The following is a 25,261-nucleotide window of genomic DNA, read 5'->3' on the forward strand; positions in this document are numbered from 1 at the left end:
TAAATATTCATCTGCAGAACAGGCTCTTGAAAGCATCAGACCAACCTTATTTAAAGTTCAGTAAATCCCCTTTTTATTCTTCTCAGAGAAGGATCTGTACTAAATACACAATTAAAAGATTCTTCAGAACCAGTTTACTAACTGACAAGCACTGGAATAATTCTTTTGGTTTAACTCATCGAGCTAGGATGCTAACATTATTTAAACATATTGTTTTCTATTTATTCCTGGATTTTCTTAAAATCCCAAAGCTATAACAAGTGTGTAATTTACCAGAGAAAATGAAATTGCTCTTTGTTAAGTACACATTAGAAATCATACACTACAATATGTATTGTACATTTAATTCAGTAAAAAAGCTATATTTTCAAGTCCAAATTTGAAACTAATTCAATGCAATTTGGCATGCACTGCTGCATGCCGAGGCATTCTTATGCATTAAACACAGTCTGAAAAACAACAGAAATTTTCTGCTTGCTTAAAAATATCAAGAGAAGTATATTTTATAATATACTCCAGTACAAAAATACCTTAAGAGATATAGTTGTGGATTTAAATACAGCAACATCTAGGATATTTATTTAATAAAGACTCGTAGACAACATCACTCATGTGAGTAGATGACTGGTATGTCTAACACACACAGGGAGTTCACTAGAGAACATGCCCACAGACTCCTGAAACTCAACAAGCAGAGAACAAAAAAAAATTTTTTTTTTTTAATTGTAGACGTTTCCTCACTTCCTCACAGCTTCAGTATAGTGCGTCATCAAAACAGCAGCCAAGGTGATCTTTCAAAATCACAAGCTCCATCACAACATTCCTCTGTGCTCCAGACCCCCAGAAGGGCTGCCAGTTCACTCAAAGGCAGAGCCACTCCCTGTGGGAGAGTCTGCAGGGTCACTCCCCCACCTTTCCTCATCTTCAACCAAGCACCTCCTCACTCACATTAGTACAATGACCATACTTGATCTTCTTGGATTATCTCTAACATGCACCTGCTTCGGAGCTTCTGCCATCTATAGGTCTCGCTGCTGGAATGTCCCCCATTTACTTCAGGGTTTGTTTTCCTCTCCCTTTTTTATCTTTCTCCAGACTTTCCTGATCATCCTCAAAACACTGACACCCCTCCCTTCCCTTATCCCACTATTTCCCTTCTGCATAGCACCATTTGACAGTCTATCTTCTTTGTTTTTGTGTTTACCATTTGTTTCCCTTCACAAGGAATAAGTTCTATAAAGGCAGGGTCTTTGTTCTGTCTGCTTTGTATTTTATAGGTCTTCATGGAGGCTGTGATTTCACGTCCACATCTCTCTCTTTTCCCAGATGCTAGGAGTGTTGCACTGAGCTCACAGCTGAGTGCCTCTTCAGGTCAAGTCCGTACTGAGGAGAGCCAACTGGCCTGACACACTCTCCCTTTTGGGGATTGCCCAGAGGAATGATGATCAATGGGGTATGTAAGGCCCAGACACATCATCTCAATTGGGCAGAACCCATAAGGACCATCCACCTTGAAAACTCCATGTAGGTTGTGCTCTGGCTTTTTTAACTGCACCAATAAAAATTCTCCTCTTCCTAATTCACAAATATAATTCCTAAGAGCATCCATCAGTATACTTCACATAAAAAAATTTCAACTTTAAAGTACTTACTGATAAATCCCAACAGAGTCACAAATATAGAAAATGAAGTAACCTGTCTGGGGTCACATGGCTAATTAAGCGGCAAGCCAGGATTGAAATCCACGTAATCTAAAGTTCCAGAGATTGTGCTTTGAACTACTGCCTCCTATTGCTACTCAGATGATTGTTACATGTCTACACAAACAAACACGTGTGTGCATGTGTGTGAGTGTGTGACAGGGTCCTGCTGCATTGCAGACTGGCCTTGATTTTCTGGGCTCAAGCAATCCTCCTGCCCAACTCACAGTTAGCTGGGGTTACAAGTGTGCACTATCAGGCCTGGCTTATACTATATATATTTTTTATCACAAGTGTAAAGTATATCAAACACCTTAGAATAAATACTTACAGCAGAAGAAGAAGGGAATTAGGGATGGGGAAACAAGGGTGGGGGTAATGAAAGAGAAGGGGTGGCAATCATTATATGTTATGAACTAAGAAGAAAGACTAATTTAACAGATGATAACCTAAGCTCACAGTGTTTGAATACTACACTGAATAGAACAGATGATTTCAGAAGTAAAAGTTAGAGTGGGAAAGGGATAAGAAGGAAGCATTCAATTTTTTTTTTTTTTTTCATATGATTCTTGGTAGAAAGTACAATTTATATAAACCACAGAATCTGAGGTCTGATGTAGTCACTGCAAACAGCTACTACAAGAGGCAGGATAACTTTGAAGTTTCCTTCCTTCTTGAAATTTCAGGACTAAGTTAATTACCATATTTGCATTGGGACTGTGGGTAAGATACTCATCCTTTCTGATCTTTTTGATCTTCATCCAGGGGCTATTGTTGTGATTAAATAAATTAGGTATTATCTATTAGGTATTATCTATTAGATATCCTTCAAACATTTAATAAATCATAGGGTATTTTAAACAATTATACATGCTCACAGATTTACCCAATTCATATTCTAATATTGAACAGAACTGTAGTATGATTTTTCCATTTATTTTAAAGGAATCTCCTTCTAAAAATCTCAGATACACATAGAAATACTTTGCCATCCTTAGAGCCCTGAGAGAAATTCTTCCTTGTGATATACAAAATCGCACCCATATCAGGTTTCCTATTGGGACAATACTGTAGTTTTAAGAATAATTATTTACTATTTCCAAATTGTTAACATTATTCCTCCTTTCTTATCTATCTTCTGTAACTTAAGTTTCTCTGGATACATTTGTTCCAAAGTGTATATAAAACATATGATTTTACTTTCCTTCAAGGTTTCAGAGCTAGATGTCTCCTTTTAGTACTAAAAACTGTATTGGACTCATAGAGCTATTATTATCCTAGCATCAATATTTAAAATCATGGACTTAAAATTACTAATTAAATATTCAAAATTCTAATTAAACTGTTCATAGAAATTATATGCTTAGATTAAATGGGAATAAAAGGCAAGAAGTAAGATGAATCCTTATAATTTCATCTTTAATTTTTGAAGTTCAAAGTTGCTTGCAGTTGTTTATTATGATCATCTTTCCTAAAAATAAATACTGTTTTGTTTAACTGATAAAAAGGAAATGAATCTCCAAGGAGGTGAAGAGTAAAAATCTTTTAGATATCCTTAAAGCCAATTAAAAATCTAGGATGTGAATCTCTGGATTCATAATCCAAAGCCATTTCTATAATACTACACATAATGATTAAATTTCTTTGTCTAATTTTTAAAAAGGCATATGGACAACTCAGACAAAAATTTGTAGCATCCATTTCACTTTCCCAAACAGTTTCTCGAAATCCAGAAAACTATTACTACTCTATTGGAGAAAAAAAAAAATTCTTATTTGTAAAATGGTATTCATGTGTGAAATAAACTACCATACAGGCAGGCTAATAATAAAGGTCCCCTTCTCCTCCCTTTTCACTTTCCATCATTCTCACTTTGTCTCCCTCCTTCTGTTTGCTTCTTATATTTTTCCCAACATTAATATCCATTACATGTTCCTCATCCATTCTACTTCTATGTTATTACTCCATTTCGGTACTGTTCCTCTTTGAAGTAAAGAGAAAGCAAGATAGATCCCAACCTATGAAAAGCCAAGATAAGATTTCAGTTGAGGTTCAGGTGGCGACAAGCTCATCTTCACGCAGAACAGCAGCTCTCAAGAGAGCTGTATAGCACAGCAAGAGGAGTTTCTGCTTTCTGTTATGGATTGCCTTGGAAGACTCTCAGACCCTGCATGCTTGGTGGAATTTCTTTCTTGAATCAGCATTACAGTTGGACTTCTTAAAATTGATTACTATTAGACTTTGGCTGTAATGTGAACCCAATGGGGAGAGGGGGATATGACCAGGCTTTTTGTATTTGCTAGAGTCTGACTGTGACATAAAGTGGGGAAGGTACAAAGGCTGATCAGGACAGGGAATGAGTACAGCAACCTGGAAGAAAAAAATTACTTATTATTTATCTTTATATAAGATTATTTTATGGGATGAATATTCTGTTCCTTGGTATTTACAGTGTTTTTAACATTTTATTTCTGCAGGGGGTTATTTTTCTTCTCATAATTAGAATCATAATTTTCCCATTGTGTGCTGGAAAGAGAATTTATATGTAATCTCCCTGAGTGTACAGAACTCTGATCATATTTATCATTGCAGTTCCAGGAATCTTGTCATAAGGCCCAGGTTCTATTACACTTGTTCAAGTCAACTAAATTCCTGAATATTATCAAATTCATAATACAAGGAAGGGGATTTTTTAAAAAAGGATTTCTAAATTCTCAAACTTCTTACAAATCTGTCAGTTTTTAGCAGTCCACATAATCAGAAAGAGTAGCTTAAGATTTGCAATTTGTTGCAATGTCATCCTTTCTTGTTATATCTGCAGTGTACATAAATGTTTTAATTATGGACATCTTGGGTAATAAAAAGACAATTTACAAAGAAAATTTTTCATTAATTAAAAATAATGTGTCAGGCTGGGGTTGAAGCTCAGTGGCAGAGTGCTGTTCTAGCACATGCAAGGCACTGGGTTCGATTCTCAGCACTGCATATAAATAAATAAAAGATTCATTGTCAACTTAAATACACATATATATATATATAAAGGAGAGGCAAATATTAAAGACTTTAAAAAATAATAAGTCAACTGACTTTCTAACAATTGTTATCATAATAATTACATTATTCAATCATGTGAAAATAAGACTTTCTTTATAAAAAGTAATAGAATAATTTGACTTGTTGTATACAGTTGACATAAGTCTATTAAAGACTTTTTGTAGACCTGTGTAACTATATAAGTGGTTTTAAAAGTCCATGCTCCCCTGCTTCCTTTAACCTCATGAAATAAAACTATACTCATTGGAACTATTCTGTGTCTTAAATACATTTTACATCTATAATCATTATCATACCACCTCCTACATTAGTAAAATTTAATTGGGATTCTGTCGTATTTATAGGAGGATAGTATGTTTACAATTACTATAATGATTGAAATACGGTTTTCATTTTACTGGACTTAATTTTAATTTTCTGTGAATCTAGTGAAAATCTAAGCAATTCCAAAACATTTTGAAGAGAGAATGGAAAATAATTATAAGCTTGTCTTTAAAATATGACTAAATATATGGGAGAAAAACAGGGGTTAAAAACAATCCTCGAACCACCTACACACCATTGGATTTTGAGAGGAGGCATCTTTAATACTTTTTCTTCCTTCAGTATTTGTTGCTTAAGGAAGTCTGTGGGTAGATAAGAGGTTATTATCCCTCCTACACACCCGATTTCTTATTTACAACATTAAATCTCCATATATATAAGTACTTGAAACACTAATCCTTTTTGTTCAATCACTTTCTAAAACTCTTTGGAATTGGGTTGAAATATTACTTTCCCATTGAACTCTTTATGATTAATTATCATTTATCCTGATTTTTAAAAGTGTGAGTTTATCCAAAAAGGATACCTGAGGTATTCTAAGAAATATTTTTTCTTTGAAAACAGAATTCCATAAACTGCAAGTCTTATGTTGAAAATTAATAATGCAGTTATTTCTTATATTATAAGTTTTCTGAAATGCCAGAAGAGCATAGTCCCTGAAATGGAAAAAGCTAGTCTTTAATATTTGTATGCAGTGTTTGCTTTTTATTAGTCTGCAAATTACCTTTATGAATGAATGCACATCTGTAGATCAAGTCAGAGACACAGTAAACATGTTTTACTAATAAAGTTAACCAGTTGAAAATTTCGTCTGAATGAACGGATCAATAGTTAAAGATTTTTAAACTCCTATAAAATGCACTCCAACAAGTTAACATAAATTTTATGAAACCTTTATATCCCTTTTATTTGCAATTAAATTGTTCCCTCAAATGCAATAAATGACAGATATGCACTTGTGCAAAAGGCGAGGCTTACAAATTATTTTAAAAATAATCAAGTCTAATCTTCATTGCTAACACAATATATATCCACTAAAAAATACAGTACAATCAAAACAAGTAAAACTTGATGTATTTTAAAATAATTTCAGAATTGGGATGTTTAATAATATGATTTATACTAGTCACACATAATAAAAGGTTTTTCAAATAAATTTGTTCATTTCACTATTCAGATCAGTGCACTGCATTTGGAAATTATGTTAAATTTTTGTTAAAATAAGAAATTGGAAAAATAATCATTAACCTTCCAAAATGCTTGCAAAGATGACCCAATTATCAACTAAACCTATTATTGAGAATATATTCTACAGACACCAACCAGTTAGAACAATCTCTAGCTACAGTTGTTAAATAAGTCAAATTATCAGGTTATTTAATCACTCCAGGGTAATTCAAAAGAAACTGATTCTGGACCCTCTGATGCCTTGGTTGTGGGTACTATATCCAAATACAGAGGCAAATCTATTCTCTGTATAGCAGAAGTAGCAAGTCAAATATATATGTATATTTGTATATATTTCAATCCCTGGTACCAAATATATATAAATATATATATATTTGGTACCAGGGATTAAAATCAGAGGCACTCAACACTGAGACACATCCCCCACCCTTTTTTTTTTGTATTTTTTTTAGAGACTGAGTCTCACTTAATTACTTAGCACCTTACTGTTTCTGAGACTCGCTTTGAACTTGCAATCCTCCTGCCTCAGCCTCTTGAGCCATTGGTATTAAAGGTATGTGCCACCATGCCTGGCTCAAATGTATTTTATGTACAACTCCATAGGTTATGTGACTTGAACTTTTGTATACCACTCTAATTCTAGTTATTAAGACACTTGGGATCTTGCAATTTTAAATACAATTAAATAAAATTAAAACCATTAGTATTCCAGAGCACAGATTAAGGGAAAAAAAGCAAGTTGGTAAAAAACAAAAAACATTTAACTCTAAGAATTACTAAATTTACCATTACTAAAATTTTCAGAATACTAATTATTCAGAAGATTCAACTCAGAATGAAATGGTTTAAGCTCTAGTTTTTTTCTAACCTAAACATCTCTTAAGAAATTGTTGTTTCTTTTTTATTCTAAGTTACTATAAATCATCTGTAATTGAAAGGAATAGGAAAAATAAAAAGGAAAGGAAAACAGAAAGAAAAGTGGCTTCCAAATGATGTATCATCCATATGTTATGAAGGAAGTTATAAATGTCACACTCATGAGATTAAAATTATTTCCTGAAAAATTCAGCCTTACTCAGATCACAAGACAACATAATGAACCAAAGATTTCAATATAAAATGCAACAAGGAAGAGTAAATTTGACTTCAATTTCATTTGCATGTACTAATAACAGTGAATGAAATCTAAAACCTAGTATATGAAACAGAAACCATATCCTATCATTTAAAAACAAGAAGAAATGATGCACGATGTGATAGGAGACTCAATTTAACAGGAAGGGAAATAAGATATCCTGTATTCTGTGGATTTTTTTTTTCTTTAAGATGCTACAAAGTAACAAGACTTGTTAGAGGAATAGTGGAACAGTTCAATCTCAACACAATATCTGCCAAATTAGATAGTCTACACATAAAACTAAATGGCTGGAAGGTATACAGAACTCTGCATAGAAATTACTTCCTTACAAAAGCAACATTTTAAAAATTAAATGATTTCTTAATATTCCACTGATGAAACATCTACTGGAGGAAATGCCTTTTTTTTTTTCTTTTCTTTTTCTTTAATATTTAATTTGTTCTTTAAGCTCATCTTTCAAAACCTCTAAGGAAGCTTTCTCTAGAATAGCATATTAATCAACCAGACTGGGACTGGGGTCAACTTAATTTCTTGAAGTAGAGAAATACTGACCAAAACTCAAGTGACTGTCCAGTGTCATGTGATGCTGAAATACAGTCCATGCTTGAGTCTTGACTCTTGTTCAGTTTTAATCTTTATGGGCAAAATATATGTTCCAATATGCTGTTTGAATTGTGTTTCCTAGACATAGTTTATTTGAACAGGCAAAGCATTTTGCTAATAAATTACATGAGGCAACTTGATAAATCTTCAAAGTTTCTCAAACTAAATAACTGTGCATTAAAGATTTCTTTTCCTAAACCATGGTCTTCTTTTACTTATCTTTTCATCAAACGATGCATTTAAAACATAAGTCAGAATCATACATTTAATTATTTTATAAAGCTTGAGAAGTCCTTGAGATGTTTGTACTTTTTTCAATACTTTGCTATTAATCTTGAAATTATATCTAGGTTTTTGTTTTGTTTCCTGCACATAAAAATGGAATTTCACTTGGACTTCATTTGGAAAAGCACTTGAAACATTTAGAATGAGTTTATACTAGAATCTTCAATTGTTTCTAAGTATATTGGCTCCAACTTTTAAAGTTTCCACCTTTCTCTTGTATATTCCCATAAACAAAACTAAATAATGAAAATATATATCTTATTTTTTGTGGAAAAGAACTACATTTTCATGTAATCTAGAAAGCAAAGATAATATTTTATTTTCATTGGTTCAAATTTTTTTGACATTTTTTACTATTATGAATGAAAATTCCTTTAATTTCAAACTGCAAATTTGGTAATTAACACCTTGACTACATGATAGTTATGTGCATATTTATATTAGTACCTGGGCACTGAAAGAAGCATTATGTACTTTTAGAATGCAAATTTAAATGATTTCCTCATAAATCTTCCTATTCTGACAAATATTCATGGAAGCTTCTGTTAGGAAGCTTTGGCATTCTAAGGAGAGTTCATTCACACTCAAGCAAATGAACAAGAAAGATGAAATGGAGATAGCGTATGATTGACAAATAGACTAATTTGCACAGTATGTACATTTTCTTAGCAAGGAGGATGATTTTTGTTTTCTCTTTTCCTAAAACAAAAAATGTAAATTTGTCTTGGACATCTGTTATAGAGTATACATAAGAAAATATCCATGATAATATTCACCTGAGTTTTTAAATATAGAAAAATAGCAACTTCCTACCTCCATCTCCAGATCCTGATCCTGCATCTGCAAGGAGAAAAAAAAAAACAAAAAACAGAGTTTATGGTCACTAGAAAAAACATATTTAAAAATTAGACATTTTAAAGTTTACTTTCTTAATTTAAGTCTGTAATATTGTGAAAATTAATGAAAATCTGATAATGTATAGTCACATCAATTTGTCAATTTCTACTAACATAATGCATAAAATAAATTTCCTCTCACTTTTAAACTTTATGAAAAAAATATCCATTTTTAGGAAAATTTCTAAACTATGCGAAATCCTTCATATTTTTATTTTAATCAGACTGTATTTGGAAACTTTAACAACAAAAAAATTATAAATGATAACGGTTTTAACAATAAGGTTTTTAAAGCTAAACACTCCAAAAAACAATAAGTTTTTAAAAGCTAAACATATGGCAAATAAACTCATAGTTAAGGCTTATATTATTGCAAATTTTGTGTGACCAAAGAGAAAACATTTAAAGATAAACCTTTTTATACAATTGATAATGTTTAACAAATACCACAATTGTTGATGCTTCTATCTGCAACTAAATTGTTCTTTGTTTTTGAAATAAAGAAGTAAACTTAACATGCATCTTTGTGTTTAAAATTGGATATATATAAGTGATGCTGGAAGAAAAAATGTCACCCCCTGCTTCTGAATTCCTCCTTCTCTACTTCTCTCCCCTGTCTTCCACAAGACTATAACTGACCAAAGTTGTCTATTTTCTGGGAACTCAGAACACAATTTTTCTAGTTTGAGTCAAAACCACCAAGTTCCCAGCTGCTTTTACTTGTCACATGTAGACATCATCTTCCCTCTGCTTCTCACCTTCTTTGTAGTCTAAATATATTTAATTTTGTATTTGTAAAGTTAGTAATAGGAGTATGATTAACCTTGAAATCCTCTGTCTAATGCACCACTATCCCACTCAATCTCAATCGGAGTTCAAGGCTTATATCCAATGTCATTCCTATGAATTTTTATTTGATGTTTTCGTTAGATGGAAATAAAACTTTACTTCTATTTGTCTGCCTCCATGACATTTTTATTGACAGAAACTATACAGAAAGTAGCATGGTATATGAAAAATCCAAAGGCGGATGACAAATCTGACAAATATGGAAGAATGGATGCCTCCCCAATAGTCCTCCATGTTACGGCATGAAAACTGCCCTGAAGTAACAGCAGTAAAATTATTAGACTTGGTGGAGACTCATGTTAAGTAAATTCACAGGTTCTAACACCGTATTACATCAAAATGTTATTTCATTAAACATTCGCTAATGTGACGGTATATGTCTTTGCTTAAAAGCAAGCTAATTTGTAAAAAACAATTTATAATAAAAATACTTCTTGTAAATATAGGACCATACAAATACTTAATCATGTTTAGATGGTTTAATGATAACAGATCAAGAAAAGCAGATACATTTATCTCCATCATTGGAGAATATTCTTGCCAAATGGACTGATAATCATAAGTCACAGTGTCATTTCTTTTGGACAAATAGGTGCTCAAATGGTCAGTACTTGCTGCATTTCCTTTTAATGTCCTTTCACAGATAAAATTTATTGACTTTATTTGAATTAATTTAAAAATTTATTTCCCTATTATTTGTATTCATCAAGAACTAAATCACAAGTTACAGTATTATAGTGCTAATACATCTACCTATATTTAAGTTGAATGTGTAGTTTGTCATTTTCTACTAAAATCATAAACTTGCATATGTCCAGGCAATGTATGGGTCATCCTTCTATACTTACATGCATATCAGAGGAAATGCCTAAAAACTTATGGGTTCCCAACTCCAAACATCACTCAATGAATGACACAGGAAAGTTATTTAAATTTCCTAAGCTATTTTTCTATTTTATGGTCATAGTGATATGTATCTGATTGGGCTATTTTGAGGTTTATTGGAAAATACCTTATTTTAAATGTTTAAGCACTGACTGAAACATAATAATTAATATGTTGAGTAAACATCTTGGGTATTCATTGGTAGGTTTTCTAATAAACATGTGGCTGTGGGAAATCAGAAAAAAACTGGCAGCAGTATTTTGGCTTGTGTTTCTCATATATGTTTCTAAATATTCAAGGGACATGGTCCTTAAGGCAATTCGTGTTTGATTTGATTCCACTTAAAGAGCTGGGGAAGAAAAGAGGGAAAGACTGGAGAAATGATCACATTAAGTCCATGGCATCATTGGGAAATAGTTGGGGGAAACATTAATGTTTTCTCGATTATAAGATTAAGTCATCTTGGCAAAACAGAGATCAGCAGCCTACGAAGGACTTATGAGGATGACAGAAATACCTAATAAAAAAACGTTATGCTGGATCTGAATCTGAGCTCCTAGTCAATGCATTTCCCACAAGGCAAAAAGTTAAAATAACAATGAGACCATGAGAAGACTGTCCAATAGGAAAATGCTTTGTGGACAAAATATATATGTAAGTTCAATGAAATAAAATTAACATAGAATGATATCTTCTGTGACCCTTTTATTCCGAGAGATCACAACTTGCTACCTTCAGTCAGTGTCAAGGAGCAATAAAAAAATAAATGGAAAATCTATGAAAAAAAAATGAAAAGCCCTTTTAGATAAAAAAAAATTTCTGATCCTCAATTGATTTACAGCTAAATCCGTTTAACAGAAATTATTTTGGTATTTTCTTCATTTCTTAAATAAAAACATTTCTGATTTACTAGTCAGAGGAACATGCATTAAACAGAACTAGTTTACTAATTGAATCCTGTAGAATCTAAATGTGTGAATGAGCTCAGGACAGCTTACTCAATTGTGATTAAATTTTCAACTTGGCTGAGTGTTTTTTTTCATAGTATAACCAGCACATCAGGGACTAGAATGAAAAGACTTGAATGAATGAGGAGAATATGATTGTGTGCACTCATAAGAACTTAGAGGCTGGCGAGTCAGAAAGGTAGATCTTGCTAGCAAACATAATTTGCCACAACCTTAACTTCTGGTCTGTTTGTTATACTGTTGCCTCATTTGAGGATTGTTAGAAAATCACAGCTATACCCCCTGGCCTTGAAGAAGCAAATCCCATCCTCAGTACTCTGGGATTTGCCTACATCCTTCCTGGTTTCTGGGAGACAAAGTTTCTAATTTTTTTTTTATTCCATTTGTCCTAAAGTGTCATTTTTCATTTTGTGTTCCTTTGGTATGGCTGACTGAATTTTCACATAATTAGTTTGCTTCTTGCCTTTCTTTCTATTTCTCCCACTTGTACTGTGAGAGCAGCAGGGGTCTCCTCCTCTCTTCCCCCCTGTGCTTGGGAAGCCCATGAAGTTCACATGTTGCTGTCACTTTATTTACTACTATTCACTCAAGACTAAGGGTGCTCTACCAAATAATGAGCAGTAGAGTACTGGTCCACACCACTTCATGACACTTATCCAAAAGGGGCATTCACATCCAGAGGCACAGAATCATTTAGGAGAAAAGACTACTTAATAACAAAAACCAAATCCAAAAGCCCGCACATCCCTGTGAAAAACAGCACCAACTCTCTTCTGCTCTGTTTGCAGTCATCAGTACATCTTAGAATATTATTCACCACTAACAATCAATAGGCTGAAGATAATCTTTTCAGGAATATGAGACTTTTCTCCTTGTCCATTTTCCACTCTTTTCCCAGCCACCAAACCCAAATCCTTTAACATAATGTCCTAAAATAGAAATACCTTCTATATAAGAGGAACTTTTCAATAAAATAGATATTTTATGATAATATTCTCTATTTCTACTATTTAAAAAATTCATATTTTATATCATTATTTTTTCCTAAATAAGTTTTCATCACTCAAATTCTCAGAAATTATGACTTTCCAGAAAGATCCCCATTTCCCATTCAGGATGACTCTCATGAGATACAGAAGTTTCTTTAACCCAAGTGCTTATGATTCCATAAGTCTAACCTGAAGACTCAGTTCCATTTTAAGGAATAGCTTTGTCAAGCTGGGCTGTAGCCCTCTTGTTTTTTCTGCTGTAATGCTGTTAAGCTCTAACAACCACTACACAAAGGAAAACACAGAAAGCTAATGAGCATGTGAAGTCACTCTCTCCTTTACTTTCTTTATATCCCCTTGGTATAATAGCTAAAAAGCTTTATAGAATCCCAAGTTAGCTGTCAGAAAAGACAGATGTCATTATAAATCACATCTACCACCAATACATTCTTCAATATAATCTGCTAAATGGTAAGAAGAGCATTTTTTGAGCTGTTAATGTTAGATATTAACTTCAGAACTTAAACCTTCAAAGCTGACCTCCAGCACATAACTGCATTTTTCTAAACAAATAAGAAAACAAGCAAAATTTATGCATGTATAGATAGTCTTCTATATATTTGGTACCTAAGAAGTCAATCAAGATTTCTACTTATACATATTCAACTGTCTGCACCTCATTAAATAACATATTATTTAATTCTACCAATGTCTTTATGATACAATTTCTTTTTTGTTCAAACTGATTAAAATGTAAAAAGACAATAAGAACAATACAATGCTTTGTACCAAAGAATAAGTAGCTTGACCAGTCCATATCGAGTCTGAATTATTTATTTGAAGATAATAAGAAACACAAGACAGGATTTTTGGATTCAGAATCCATAAGAAGGTCTTCAGGGAGGGTCATATTCATACCTGTAGCACATGATCCTTCTGACACCACAAGTATCTCACTCTGCTGTTTGCACGCAGCCTGCCGCAGGTAACACTCATTCTGGTAGCTCTCCCCGTTGGAGCCACACACAGGCACATAGTCACTGTTGCACTGGAGAACAGAGAAGGGAGTTAATGGTTAGTACTGGAGTTGGCATCCCTCTGAAACCCTGAACAGAAATAACAATTTACAAAACAAACCACTGTCTTCATTTTCAGTGACGCCATTTTATCTTAGAAGTCTTTAACCTTGTGAGTGCATCTCTTCAAGTTACACAAAGGCAGAATCAAATCAACCAACCAGTCATTTTATTTAGGGTTGGGTAACAAGATGTATCTAAATTGATCAACCTATCAAAACCAAAGTGACTGAACTAGGAGCATGCAAAACATAAAACAAGAAATATATCAGTGCTATTTAATATTGCCTTTCTGATATATAGCCCACTGGACTTGGAAGAAGAAATCAGAATAGTACGATGGTCAAGCTATTGAAACAAGGCAATGCTTTATCCATGTGGGGAGCAGAAGAATGAAACTGAGATACCACAAATGTTCTTGGTTGCTTTTTCCCATTGAACTTTAATCATTTCAAATTTCTGAATATTTAGATGAGGTACTGACTTACAAGTTCATTTTATGTAACTTTCCAGCTTTGGATATTGATGTAGATACAGTCCGGCAACAGACTATGGATTGCAGAGAAAAAAATTCAACAACTCTGAACTATATGTAAATTTTACTGCCTATTCCAAAGCATGCCTATTAATATATATTTCAGAAAGAGAAAAGTTAATTTTTAAAAACAACCTCATTGCCAAAAAGTACACATTTTTACAATGAAAATTAGGCAACCTACCGGGTATAGTCATCATAATATAATCACACTCCAAGGCATTAGAGGTACTTGGCTGTGTCCTATACCTGCTAATTACACCAGGGATGTGATTATCTCATGATTACTACTACTGATGCACTTCATTGTTTAATTATAACAAATGTAATGATCAAGATGATTACTTATAAATGATTACCTATGCCAGAAACTAAGTAAGAAAACTCATGCATATATTCATGTAAAAACACTTTTCTCTTTTTCACTTTTAATTGTTTTTGGACTGTTGATGTGCTGTAAATGTAGAATACATATACTTATTGACTTATTGAGATCACTATGAAGGTTTTCATATATATGTGATACTAAACCTAAAACTCTATAAGAAATAATTATGGACTCAAGATTTATGCAAACAAACTTTCAGTAAGGTGAGAATCCAATTCATAAAATCTGAGATGCCTTTATGCTCTAATTTCTCATCATTTCTATACCCTTATTCCCAATCAACTCTCATCTTGCTCTTTGCCTTTATAAAAAATAGTTTAGTCTTATGGACAAGTTTATAAATGGAGAAAATCAACGTTCTCTGAAATGAAAGTCTTCCTTTTTATCACTAAATTACTTAAATATTATATTTTGCTAACTATGATCTACTTTCCTCTAAACAGTAAATCCAAATTGTATGACACTCATATTATGCTGGCAATAACTATTAATAGGAAGATTTTGTACATATTTTAGAAATATTCTTTATCTTTCTTTTTATGAATTATAATGTAGACATTCTGGAAACCTATGTAATACTTCCTTTCTATAGTTAAACCTTTCATTTTCAGACACAGTTTATTTATGTCATTGGATTTTATAAACACTAATTTGATTAGAACTTTTTGTTGGTCTTTCAATAATCTTTGGGGCAATAAGTAATTTACTTCTGATTGTATAATACCTGTGTAAGAGCTATCTTTGACAGGATAGATGAATGGATAGATGGATAAGATAGATAGACTACCCGTGTAAGAGCTATCTTCCACAAGATAGACATATATATGCACATATAAATACATACATACATATAATATATATATTAATATATATATATAAATATATATATATATATTTAACATATCTGAATACTGACCTACCATAGGACTGAGCATCTCCTCTGCTACTCAAGACAGAAGGCAAGCAACAACAAAATGTCAGTGAAGAACTTGAGTTTTCCAATGAGCAGTGCTGAAGGGAAAACAAATAAAGGGGACTCGTGCTCATGCCAGAACTATGGCCAGGAAAGCAAGCGAATAGATAGGTGCTTGATACACACACATGCTGCGTGTTCAGGACCTGGGATGAGAGAAGGTTGGCAGGATTTATGGGGCTCGCTAACACTACGATGGACTCATGGACTCTGAGCACGTGGAGGAGAGATCAGAAAGAAGGAAATAGCTGGTAACGTTATGGTCAATAGACTTGCTAACCCTTTTGGTAGACACATGAGAGTCAGAATTGGTGTGGACAGCTGGACCCATGTGTGGGTCCTGACATTCTTTGCCATTGGTTGTCTTTTAATCTCTATTTTCACTCCCAATGAGAATACTTTGTGTGTAGATTATTTGGGCCCACATTTTCTTCTGTCCTATCCCTAAAATTTCTCTATTTGGCATTCTCATGTACTTCTGTAGAATACTCAAAATAAGAGTCAGTGGACGGGAGTGGGGAGGGGAAGTATTTATTATCTCTGTCAAGTGCTATTACACAATTCTGATATGCATCTTAAAATATCGAATAAACTGATAAAGTGTTCATATGTCTTTTCTGAGAAATGTAGTAAGCCAAATATGAACAGTTCTAAAACAAGAGCTGCCAAGTTCCATGCACAAGCCAAGGGGAGATTTGTACAGAGCTGAAAAAAGCTTAACTGTAGATTATCACCCTGATGCTTTTGGCCTTTAGTACCATGACTTGCGCTTACAACATGAATAACGCAAGGAGGGAACATACTCTAAATCATTTGCATTAAAGAGTGGGGTCAAGTCCTAGGTCCTCCTATTTCCCTGTCTTGATGTAGACCTTATTTATATTACTCAATAATTAAATATTTAACAAATTTGTAGTTTAGTTTCTCCTTTTGAAATGGTTAACTGGGATAGTTGGGGAATTAATAAAGTTATGCTTTTAATATATGGAATACTTTGAAAATCTCATTGTAAAAAGAAATGTAAATTATTTGACTCTTATGACATGTATTTTAACTAGCATTCAACAGCTAACATTAACACCAAAACAGGTAATTCCTGGAATTAGGAAAAAAATGAAAAAAGGATAACTCTAAGAGTGAAAAAAATGCTAAATACTATCTACATACTATATTAAAATATATAAAATTATTGGAAATAGTTTTAATTTTAATGATGAAACCATTCAGTTTTAGATGAAGGGACAAATTCAGATGGGTAGTGACTTGCTAAAGGCCACCTAGTTGGCTGATAAAAGAAAAACCAAGACTCAAGCCCAGATGGTTAGGTCCATAAATGTATGTGTTGTACAAACTTCCTCACAGAGAAAAAAGTGATTTTATTTTGCCGAAGATGTTTTTAAAATCTTAAAGTTTATTTTCTAAATATGTGTTTTTCAATAGAATGATTTTGTTCCAAAATTTTTCATTGGTTATAAAATCAGCGATCTACCACACTAGCAGATTCAATAACTTGATATAATAATGGAATATAAGGAATTCATTTTTGCTACAAAGGAATAAAAACTATGTTAAAAGTATTTCATATGATTTATTGCTAATTTGGTTAATAGAGTTTTTTAGTTGAAATTTCAGCATCTAGAAGCTATGTATGACTTATGTTTTATATATTGTCGGCACCTTCTTCAGAGTCTGGCATGTAGAAGGTGTTCAACAGATGTTAAGTGAATTCAGTTATATTCCCAGTTGTCAAGGGCTTAGGAAGAATGGCTTGGGATATGGTATATTTCTCTTCCAAGAAAGAAAAAAGATTAAAAAAACCCTGCATATGTTGCAGTCCTTTGACCATTCCTTAAGCAACTTTTACTTCCCTGTGGTTGTATTTCCTTAAATGTAAAACTTTTACTGTTTAAGAATGGGTAGCCTCTGACTATAAGTGAAAGTGACTCTGTGAGGCTTCCTGGGCTAGGTCATTTAAAGACACAGCTCTAAGTGGTTTCCCTCCTCTCTTAGCATATTTTCCCTTAAGAGCCAGCCTCTGTGCTCTGAGGGAGGCCAAACTAGCCCATATAGAGAGATCAAAATGGAGAAAAACAAGGTCCCCAGCTGGTACTCAGATACAACTTAAAACCCTGAGATGCATAGAGCATCTAGCCTTTGAGAGGACTCAGCTAATGACAAAGGAAGCAGAGATGAGATGTTTCCAATGAGCCCAAATTGAAGATTCATGAAAAAAATAAATATAAAAATCCACTGTCTTATGCTGCTAAGCTCTGGGCAATTTGTTATATAGCCCTAGTAATGAGACATTTGTAGATCTAAGGTATGTTTTGTTAAATAGGAATATTTAATACTTGAATTAGATAAAATCTGAAAACAAGGCTTCATCATATTTTTAAATTATAAGGTGATTATTGATCATTATATGATGAGTACTAATAACAATATCCAAATTTCTCTATTTCTCCCTCCTCCTCTGTCCCTTCCTTCCTTCTTTTCTTCCTTCTTTCTTCTCTCATCCTATTATTCACCCATCTACTGTCTTAAATTTTTACCTTCATAATTATTTTACCAGACTGACCAGCATATCATTTGGTATATAGACAGGAAGGTAGGATGCAAGAGGCCGCAATTTTTGCAATTTATATCATCATTTAAGAAATAGTTATATAGGTTAAGTATCTCTTATCCAAAAATGCCTGGGGCCAGAATTGTTTCATATTTCAGAGTTTTGAGGATTTTAGAGTACTGGCAAAGACATTGCCCTGAAAGTATTCCTAAACCAAAAGTCTGAAATCTAAAATACTCCAAAATCAAAAATTCTTTGAGTATCATGTACAACTTCAGAGCATTTTGAAATTTGTATTGTTGGATTAGGGATGCTCAGTCTTTGTTGCTTTGGATATTAAGAGTCGTCCACAAAAATCTGGCACTTTTGTTATTGATATTTTCATTTGGATATCTAATATCTTCAGGAAAATTGCATTTGGTGTTAGGATCTAGCTTCTTACTGAAGTATAAACACTTAATTGTGAGTTAGTTATATTTATGAGCCTTGATTGATCCATATTTAAAAGAAGAAGAAGAATTCTTACCCAGTTTTAAGTGTGATCATATTTTAAAGGGTAGAAATAAATTTATTTTTAATCATCTAAGGGGGGGTGAAGGCTAATATATGTTCACTGAGGTTGGTCAATAATAATACAAATTGGAAGACGTTATAGCTTACATGTATATATGCCCATTTCTCTTTGAAATTATCTCTCAGCAAGAAAGACTACAGTCTGTATCCTATTTTGAATGGAAGAATTCATGCTTGCATCTTAAGATGCAAGGGAAACAGAGATTTGGAATAGTATGTAGAAAAACAGGATTTCAGAACTTCTCATCTTTCATCAGGTAATAGGGCAGAAAAACAAAACAAAAACAAAAAATTCAAATTCATGTGAAAATGCTATGAGAAGACTGTACATATTCTATATTCCTGGTATATGCAAATTCATTACTGCATATATCATTCTATACTCCTGGTATAGGCAAAATCTAAATTTTCTTCTAGGAAGATGTTTATTTTCTTCTGCCAGGTTGACAAGTATTACAAAGCACACATTGATAGCAGTAGTAATACAGTAAATTTAAAAAATTTTTTAAATTTACATTTTACATATTTTATATTTTACAAAGTTACACTTTAGTTTTCTGTTAAAACTTGCATTCATTACCCTCTACAATCTATTCCACTCAAGAGTTTTTTTAAAGTGATGACAAAAGTATAAAAAACACAAATATCTTTCTTGATAAAAATTTTACCAGAATCTCCTGTGGCAGCTGCAAATCAAACACAATTCCATTTAGTAGTATTCATCCACTTAGAGTTCTGTCTACTCTTCCCGTCCCCTCAAGAACCATGACTTTCCATTTAAGGAATGTTCTTCCTGGTTCATTTTTTACTGTTTATGAGTCCACTTATTATATCTACCCTTGGTTACAAAATATGACAAATTGATGAGAATCACAAAGTTAAAGGGAAATTTTTCTGAAAATCCTATGTGGGGGGGAGTTCTTCAATTAGTGATATGTCCAACTTTTTTTTCCTGTTAGTTAACATTTGGGGGAAGTATGAATTGGGGAGTTCTCATGCTCCATTGCTCTCTTGTAGTTCATTGAAAGAACATAATTACATTGCTCAGTGTACTGGAGACTTTGGAAGTCTATGCATATTAAATGTGTTTTTAACACTACAGTATGGTCTTAAATACTGTGGTATAGTCACAGCAGTAACCACCCACAGGAGGTGGTGCACTTTACAAATAGCACTTCTTTTACTGTGTTTCGTAGAATGAAGAAAATAAAGTCTATGAAGCCTTTAGCCTATGTAAAAGTCAAACTATATTGAAATATGAATTCCCTTATCTTTTTCAGTAAGAGGTTGAATTCAGTCTAAAATATTTGAATTTCCTCAATTCTAAATATTACATATTAAATCAGATATTTAGGTCTGAATTTGTGATTGACATTCTTATTTGTTCTATAACTTCCTTTTACTTACAATCTTGGAAAGTGTTCCTTATCTCACATACAGAGTTTTGTTTATATGCATGTTTCCTGGTTGAATCTTATCTTGATGACAAAGAATATTTTAAAAAGTAACACAATGGCCAGGTGCGGTGGTGCTTGCTTGTAATCCCAGTGGCTCAGGAGGGTGAGGCAGGAGGATGGCAAGTTCAAAGCCAGCCTCAGCAAATCAAGGTGCTAAGCAACTCAGTGAGACCCTGTCTCTAAATAAAATACGAAATTGGGCTGGGGATGTGGCTCAGTGGTGAAGTGCCCCTGAATTCAATTCCTGATACCACCCCTGACAAAAAGTAACTCAGTAATACTCAAAGGTGGATATAGAATATTCACACATCTATGTAATTGAAGGTATATATAGATGAGTATTTTGAAAGGAAAAGGAGGTTTATAATTTACATCATGGAAAACATTTGTTAAATGATGATAATAGCATTGACAGTTTTATCTTTAAGAGATACTAATAATCTAGTTTCAATGATACCTAGTACACAACTTTTTCTGTGCTTTAATATTTGAAAATTTTACAACACCAGCCCAACTAAATCTTTCTTGTGTTCATGAAATGACTTGCAGTTCAATGCAATGTGCTTATTTTGATTCCTGAAAGATTCAGTTCTAATTCAACATGGTACCCACTGAAAAGTTAACATGTATTAACAAGGTCCATAATTTCAAAACTAGATCAGTAGTTTCAAAGTCACTTTAATCAGAGTTTATTTAAAAGTTTAATCATATTGACAGGATAGTGAAAACCAAGACCATTAAAACAAAGAACAATAACTTCAAAAGATGACAGTCCTAGTCAAAACGAACAAAATTATACAGATCCATACTTTTTTACTGGTCAACTATTTTGACTTCTACCCCCAGTCTCTTGACATACAAAATGCATGCTAGAAGGGTCAGAGAAATAATATTTCCTGCATATTAAAAAAAAAAACACAATCCAAAGCTGTCTATCTCCAGTGGCATTGATAACTATGGCATACATGGTTCTTCAAGAGGTATACATCTTCCTGACATTTGTTGGCTCTCTTGCCAACATTCACTTGATGCCAGCTTTCTTCTTAGCTCATATAGCTATAAATCAATGAGTGATGGGTCGTAAAAGGTTGCTTCGTAGTCCCTTTAATGAATTTGAAGATGCAAAGACATCTTACCTTGAACTGACAGACGCAAGTCACAGTGTCTCCAATTCTTAAACATTCCCCATCGAATTTACAGGTGTTGGTGTCACAGAGGAAGAGATCATTTTCTCTGTCATCGTAACCTCAAATTCAAAGATAACACTCCAGTCATTAAAACATGTTAGATTTTGTCAAAAAGGATCACCCTGAATCTTTAAAAGAATTTCCTAAATTTTAATTCCAACAACCACATCTGTTCAACTAGGACAATGCTCTACCAATAACCTCACAAGCTAGTTAAGTGATCAATAGTCACTTCCATTCTTTACAGTTATTTTGTAGTCAAATCTCTTTCAATAGCCTCTTTTGATAATGCATTTTAGCTTGGGTGAATATTGACAACAGTGAATGAAAGTTTGACACTTGCTACCTAGCTTCTTTCTTTCTTTCTTTCTTTTTGCTTTTTTGTTAAGTAAGTGGAATATATATCTCCAAAACTCAACATTTTGGAAAAGAGCTGAAGAGCTGATGATAGGCTGTGAATGCCATTTTACCATTTCTCCATATTTAATCATTGTTTTTAAGGTCTGAAACTATCCCTTATTTGGAATTTCTCCAGACAAAGAGGAAACAAAGCCCCAATAATAAAGATAAACAGGCACAGTGTTTTCTGTGATGGTCTGTCTGGCTCAAATGAAGATTGATCACCTCCAAGTTAACAGGATAGGAGGGGGATGCCAAGTTCTTGACAATCTGCCTGGAAAACCAGTTCATTCTTTTCAGTTTGTGCAGATCCCTTTAAGATATCTGGCCAATAATGAATTTCTCTATTGTCAATGATAATTTTACATTTAAATTAGTTATTTCCTAAAATAATACTACAGTTATGGATGAAGAAAAACAGTCATGTTGGACTAAAAAGCCATCAACATTTGAAACAACTGATTTTGAAGACTGTTTAATGTTCATGTAACCAAGCACCTAAAAAGTGACAAGGCACCTGCAAAGTGGAACTTATTCTTTCAAAAATAGCTTACAACCATGCATAAACCAAGAATAAATTAAAGAAACATGAAATTTATAAAATGTCAAATTTAGAATTACCAAAAACAGAACAAAGATCTATTGACCCAAATGTAACAGTGTTCCAATTCTCAACTTTTTTAAAAAAGGATAAATTAAAAGGAAGCATAATAAATTTCATCTTGGAATTTACATCAGTAACAACCGAAAACTACATATTCTTTCACTTATAAGTTACAGTTAGTCATCTTCTCTCAAAAGTTATATACACTTTGGCTCACATACATCCCTGAAAGTCACTTCATTCAGAGCCAGATTTCACTGTAGCAGAATTATATTTACAGAAGTTAAAAAATTACATGCACACTTGCTAAAACTAGAACAGACCAGACCTAGGGGACAATACCCAGGCATGTTAATGGAGTTTAAAATGCCAATGAAATCACACCACAATTCCACCCGGTATACTACAGGCTGTCATACTGAAATGCTAGGAGTGCAGCAACTCCCATCCTACGGTCCTATTTAATTAGCAGGCTTTAGCAGAGTGAAGCCTGCCAAAGCTCTTGCTTTCAGATTCTGAAGGGACCCGGACAAGTAAAAGGAACAACCGACCTACTCCAAACCCAGTCCAGAAATGGAGGAGTCAGAGCCCACAGAGGTTGGTTCACCTTCTGTCCACCTGCATGTGAGCCTGCCCAGCCTGGGTCATATCTACTCCGGCCTGGGAAATTTGTGAAGCGCTCGTTTTCAACTTCCCTCCACCACATAGGAGGTTAGGGAAGCAGGGGAAGGGTACCCTTGGACTGCAAAATCAAATATAATGTCATGTCCTCTGCAGTCAAGGAAAGGGAGGGAAGGGGGAGGAGAGGAGTGAGGGAGAGGAAGAGAGAGAGGGAGAGGAGGAGAGGGGGAGAGGGAGAGAGAGGGAGAGAGAGAGAGAGAGAGAGAGAGAGAGAGAGAGAGAGAGAGAGAGATATTGAAATTGATTCTCCTATAACCTACTCTTTTAGAATCTATATGATCTGGTCTTGAATTCGAGACCATCACACTTTCATAGCACTTTTGCCAGGAATCAGCGATTCCTCTGCAGTCACCATTTGATTTATTGCTTTCTCCCTTGTTCTTTCTCATAAAGTTATTTCTCGCTCATCCTAGTCAGACTTTTTCTTTAATGATGGGAAATGTTCTGGTTTAGTGTTTCCCCTAAGGTTGGTACTGTTTTCAATGAACCCAGAAGACCATCCCGTTTAATATTTCTCAAAATCCTCGAGGCTCCAATTTAAGTGCAAACATTCAAAGGTTCCAGCACCTGCACTTTCTGCCCATCCCAGCAGCCCCCCCTTCACTCCCGGGGGGTGGGGGAGGATGGCTGGAACAGCTCCCTGTGTTTTTCTGGATGGAGGTACGGGGTCTCAGGTTTGGGGCGGTGGAGATGAGAAGCTGGGGAGACACAGCGGTCTATGCAGGATGGGAGAGTTCTTCTGAGGGTTAGGGGGGTCGGTCGGGGGCCGGATTCTGGGCTTACCAGAGCAGTTCCAGCCGGTGGGTGTTTGGCAGTCACTTAAGGAGGTAGGGAAAGCAGCGAGCTTCACAGGGCGGGCTACAATGAGTAGCATCACCGGCAGCAGCAGCAGCCAGCAAAAGCCCTCGCAAAGTGTCCAGCTGCTGCACTGCCGCGGGGACTCCCACAGCACCATGACTAGTTCTCGCAACTCTGCAGCAGCAAACAGCTTCTGAAGAACACAGGATTTCGGGGAACAGGCAGCGGGCTATTGAGCATCCCGCGGACGGCGGCAGCAGAGACGGCGGCGGCGGCAGTGACACCCGGCGGGGAAGCAGCAGCCAAACCCGCGCATGATCTCGAGAGTTTCAGCAACATCCAGTGACCCGGCTCAGCCCCGGGAGTGAGAGGGTCCTCCGCTGAGAAGCAACACCGGAGATGCGGAAAGCTCTTGCCATTAGGAGGGGGCTCTGAGAAGTAGAGGAGCAGAAGTCCAGAAGGCAAAGGAGAGGAGCCCAAGGAGGAAGGGTGGAGGGAGAGTCAAGGCGCCCCGCAGCCTAGCAGCCGCCTCTCGCGCTCTGCCGCCCGCATCCCTCTGGCGTTTGGGAAGCAGCAGGTCCTTAGCCCGCCCGGGATCACGTGGGAAGCGGCAATCGGACGCTGATTGGTGGAGCGGGATGCAGGTCCCGAGAGGGAGGGGTCGGCGAGGAGGTGCAAGGAGGAGGCTGCCGCGGATGCCACAGATGGGCTTGCTTGCCAGGCTCTAGCCCGAATGGAGCTAGGCGCGGATAGTTCTTGTGAAGAAGCTCAGGCTTCAGGGCGGGCGACCCCCACACTCTTTTATACCTCTTGCCTCACTCTCCGCTCCAGGACGCCCCCTACCGAGCGCAGGGTCCAGAGTTGCGCCTCTCTTAGATGCGTGACCCGGGGCTGTAAGCACCCGCCGCGGCTGGATGGCGTCTTCTAGGAGCTAGAGATGATGGGGGCGGAGGTGGCAGAAGAGCCGCAGAAGCAGGGCAGAGAGGGGAAAGCGGGCATGGAGAAGAGGGCGTCCTGCGGGCGCCGGGCGCTCAAGCGTGAGGGAGCGCGCCGCCTGAGCTGTAAGGGGTTGAAGACTGGGAATGTCGCGGCGGAGAGCCCAGGGACGTTTCTCTAGACAGTAGCCGAGAGAAAGAGGGTGAGAA

General features: G+C 35.1%; 1 protein-coding gene across 2 annotated transcripts in view; it reads right to left on the bottom strand.

Moving 5' to 3' along the window:
* The window catches only part of TMEFF2 (transmembrane protein with EGF like and two follistatin like domains 2), a 237,046-nt gene extending 212,356 nt beyond the window's left edge, over positions 1–24,690 (bottom strand). Inside the window, exons 1-4 of one of the 2 annotated variants that reach the window (XM_079132593.1) lie at positions 24,102–24,690; positions 21,584–21,693; positions 13,798–13,927; positions 9,106–9,132 (exon numbers count right to left, since the gene is read on the bottom strand). In XM_079132593.1, the coding sequence (XP_078988719.1) occupies positions 9,106–9,132; positions 13,798–13,927; positions 21,584–21,693; positions 24,102–24,273 (439 nt within the window). In that variant the 5' untranslated portion in view covers positions 24,274–24,690. The remainder of the gene's footprint in view (positions 1–9,105; positions 9,133–13,797; positions 13,928–21,583; positions 21,694–24,101) is intronic. The other variant, XM_079132594.1, reaches the window with a different exon arrangement.
* Positions 24,691–25,261: the final 571 nt, after the last annotated feature.

Source organism: Sciurus vulgaris (genome assembly GCF_902686455.1).
Source record: "Sciurus vulgaris genome assembly, chromosome: 3".
Taxonomy (NCBI): domain Eukaryota; kingdom Metazoa; phylum Chordata; class Mammalia; order Rodentia; family Sciuridae; genus Sciurus; species Sciurus vulgaris.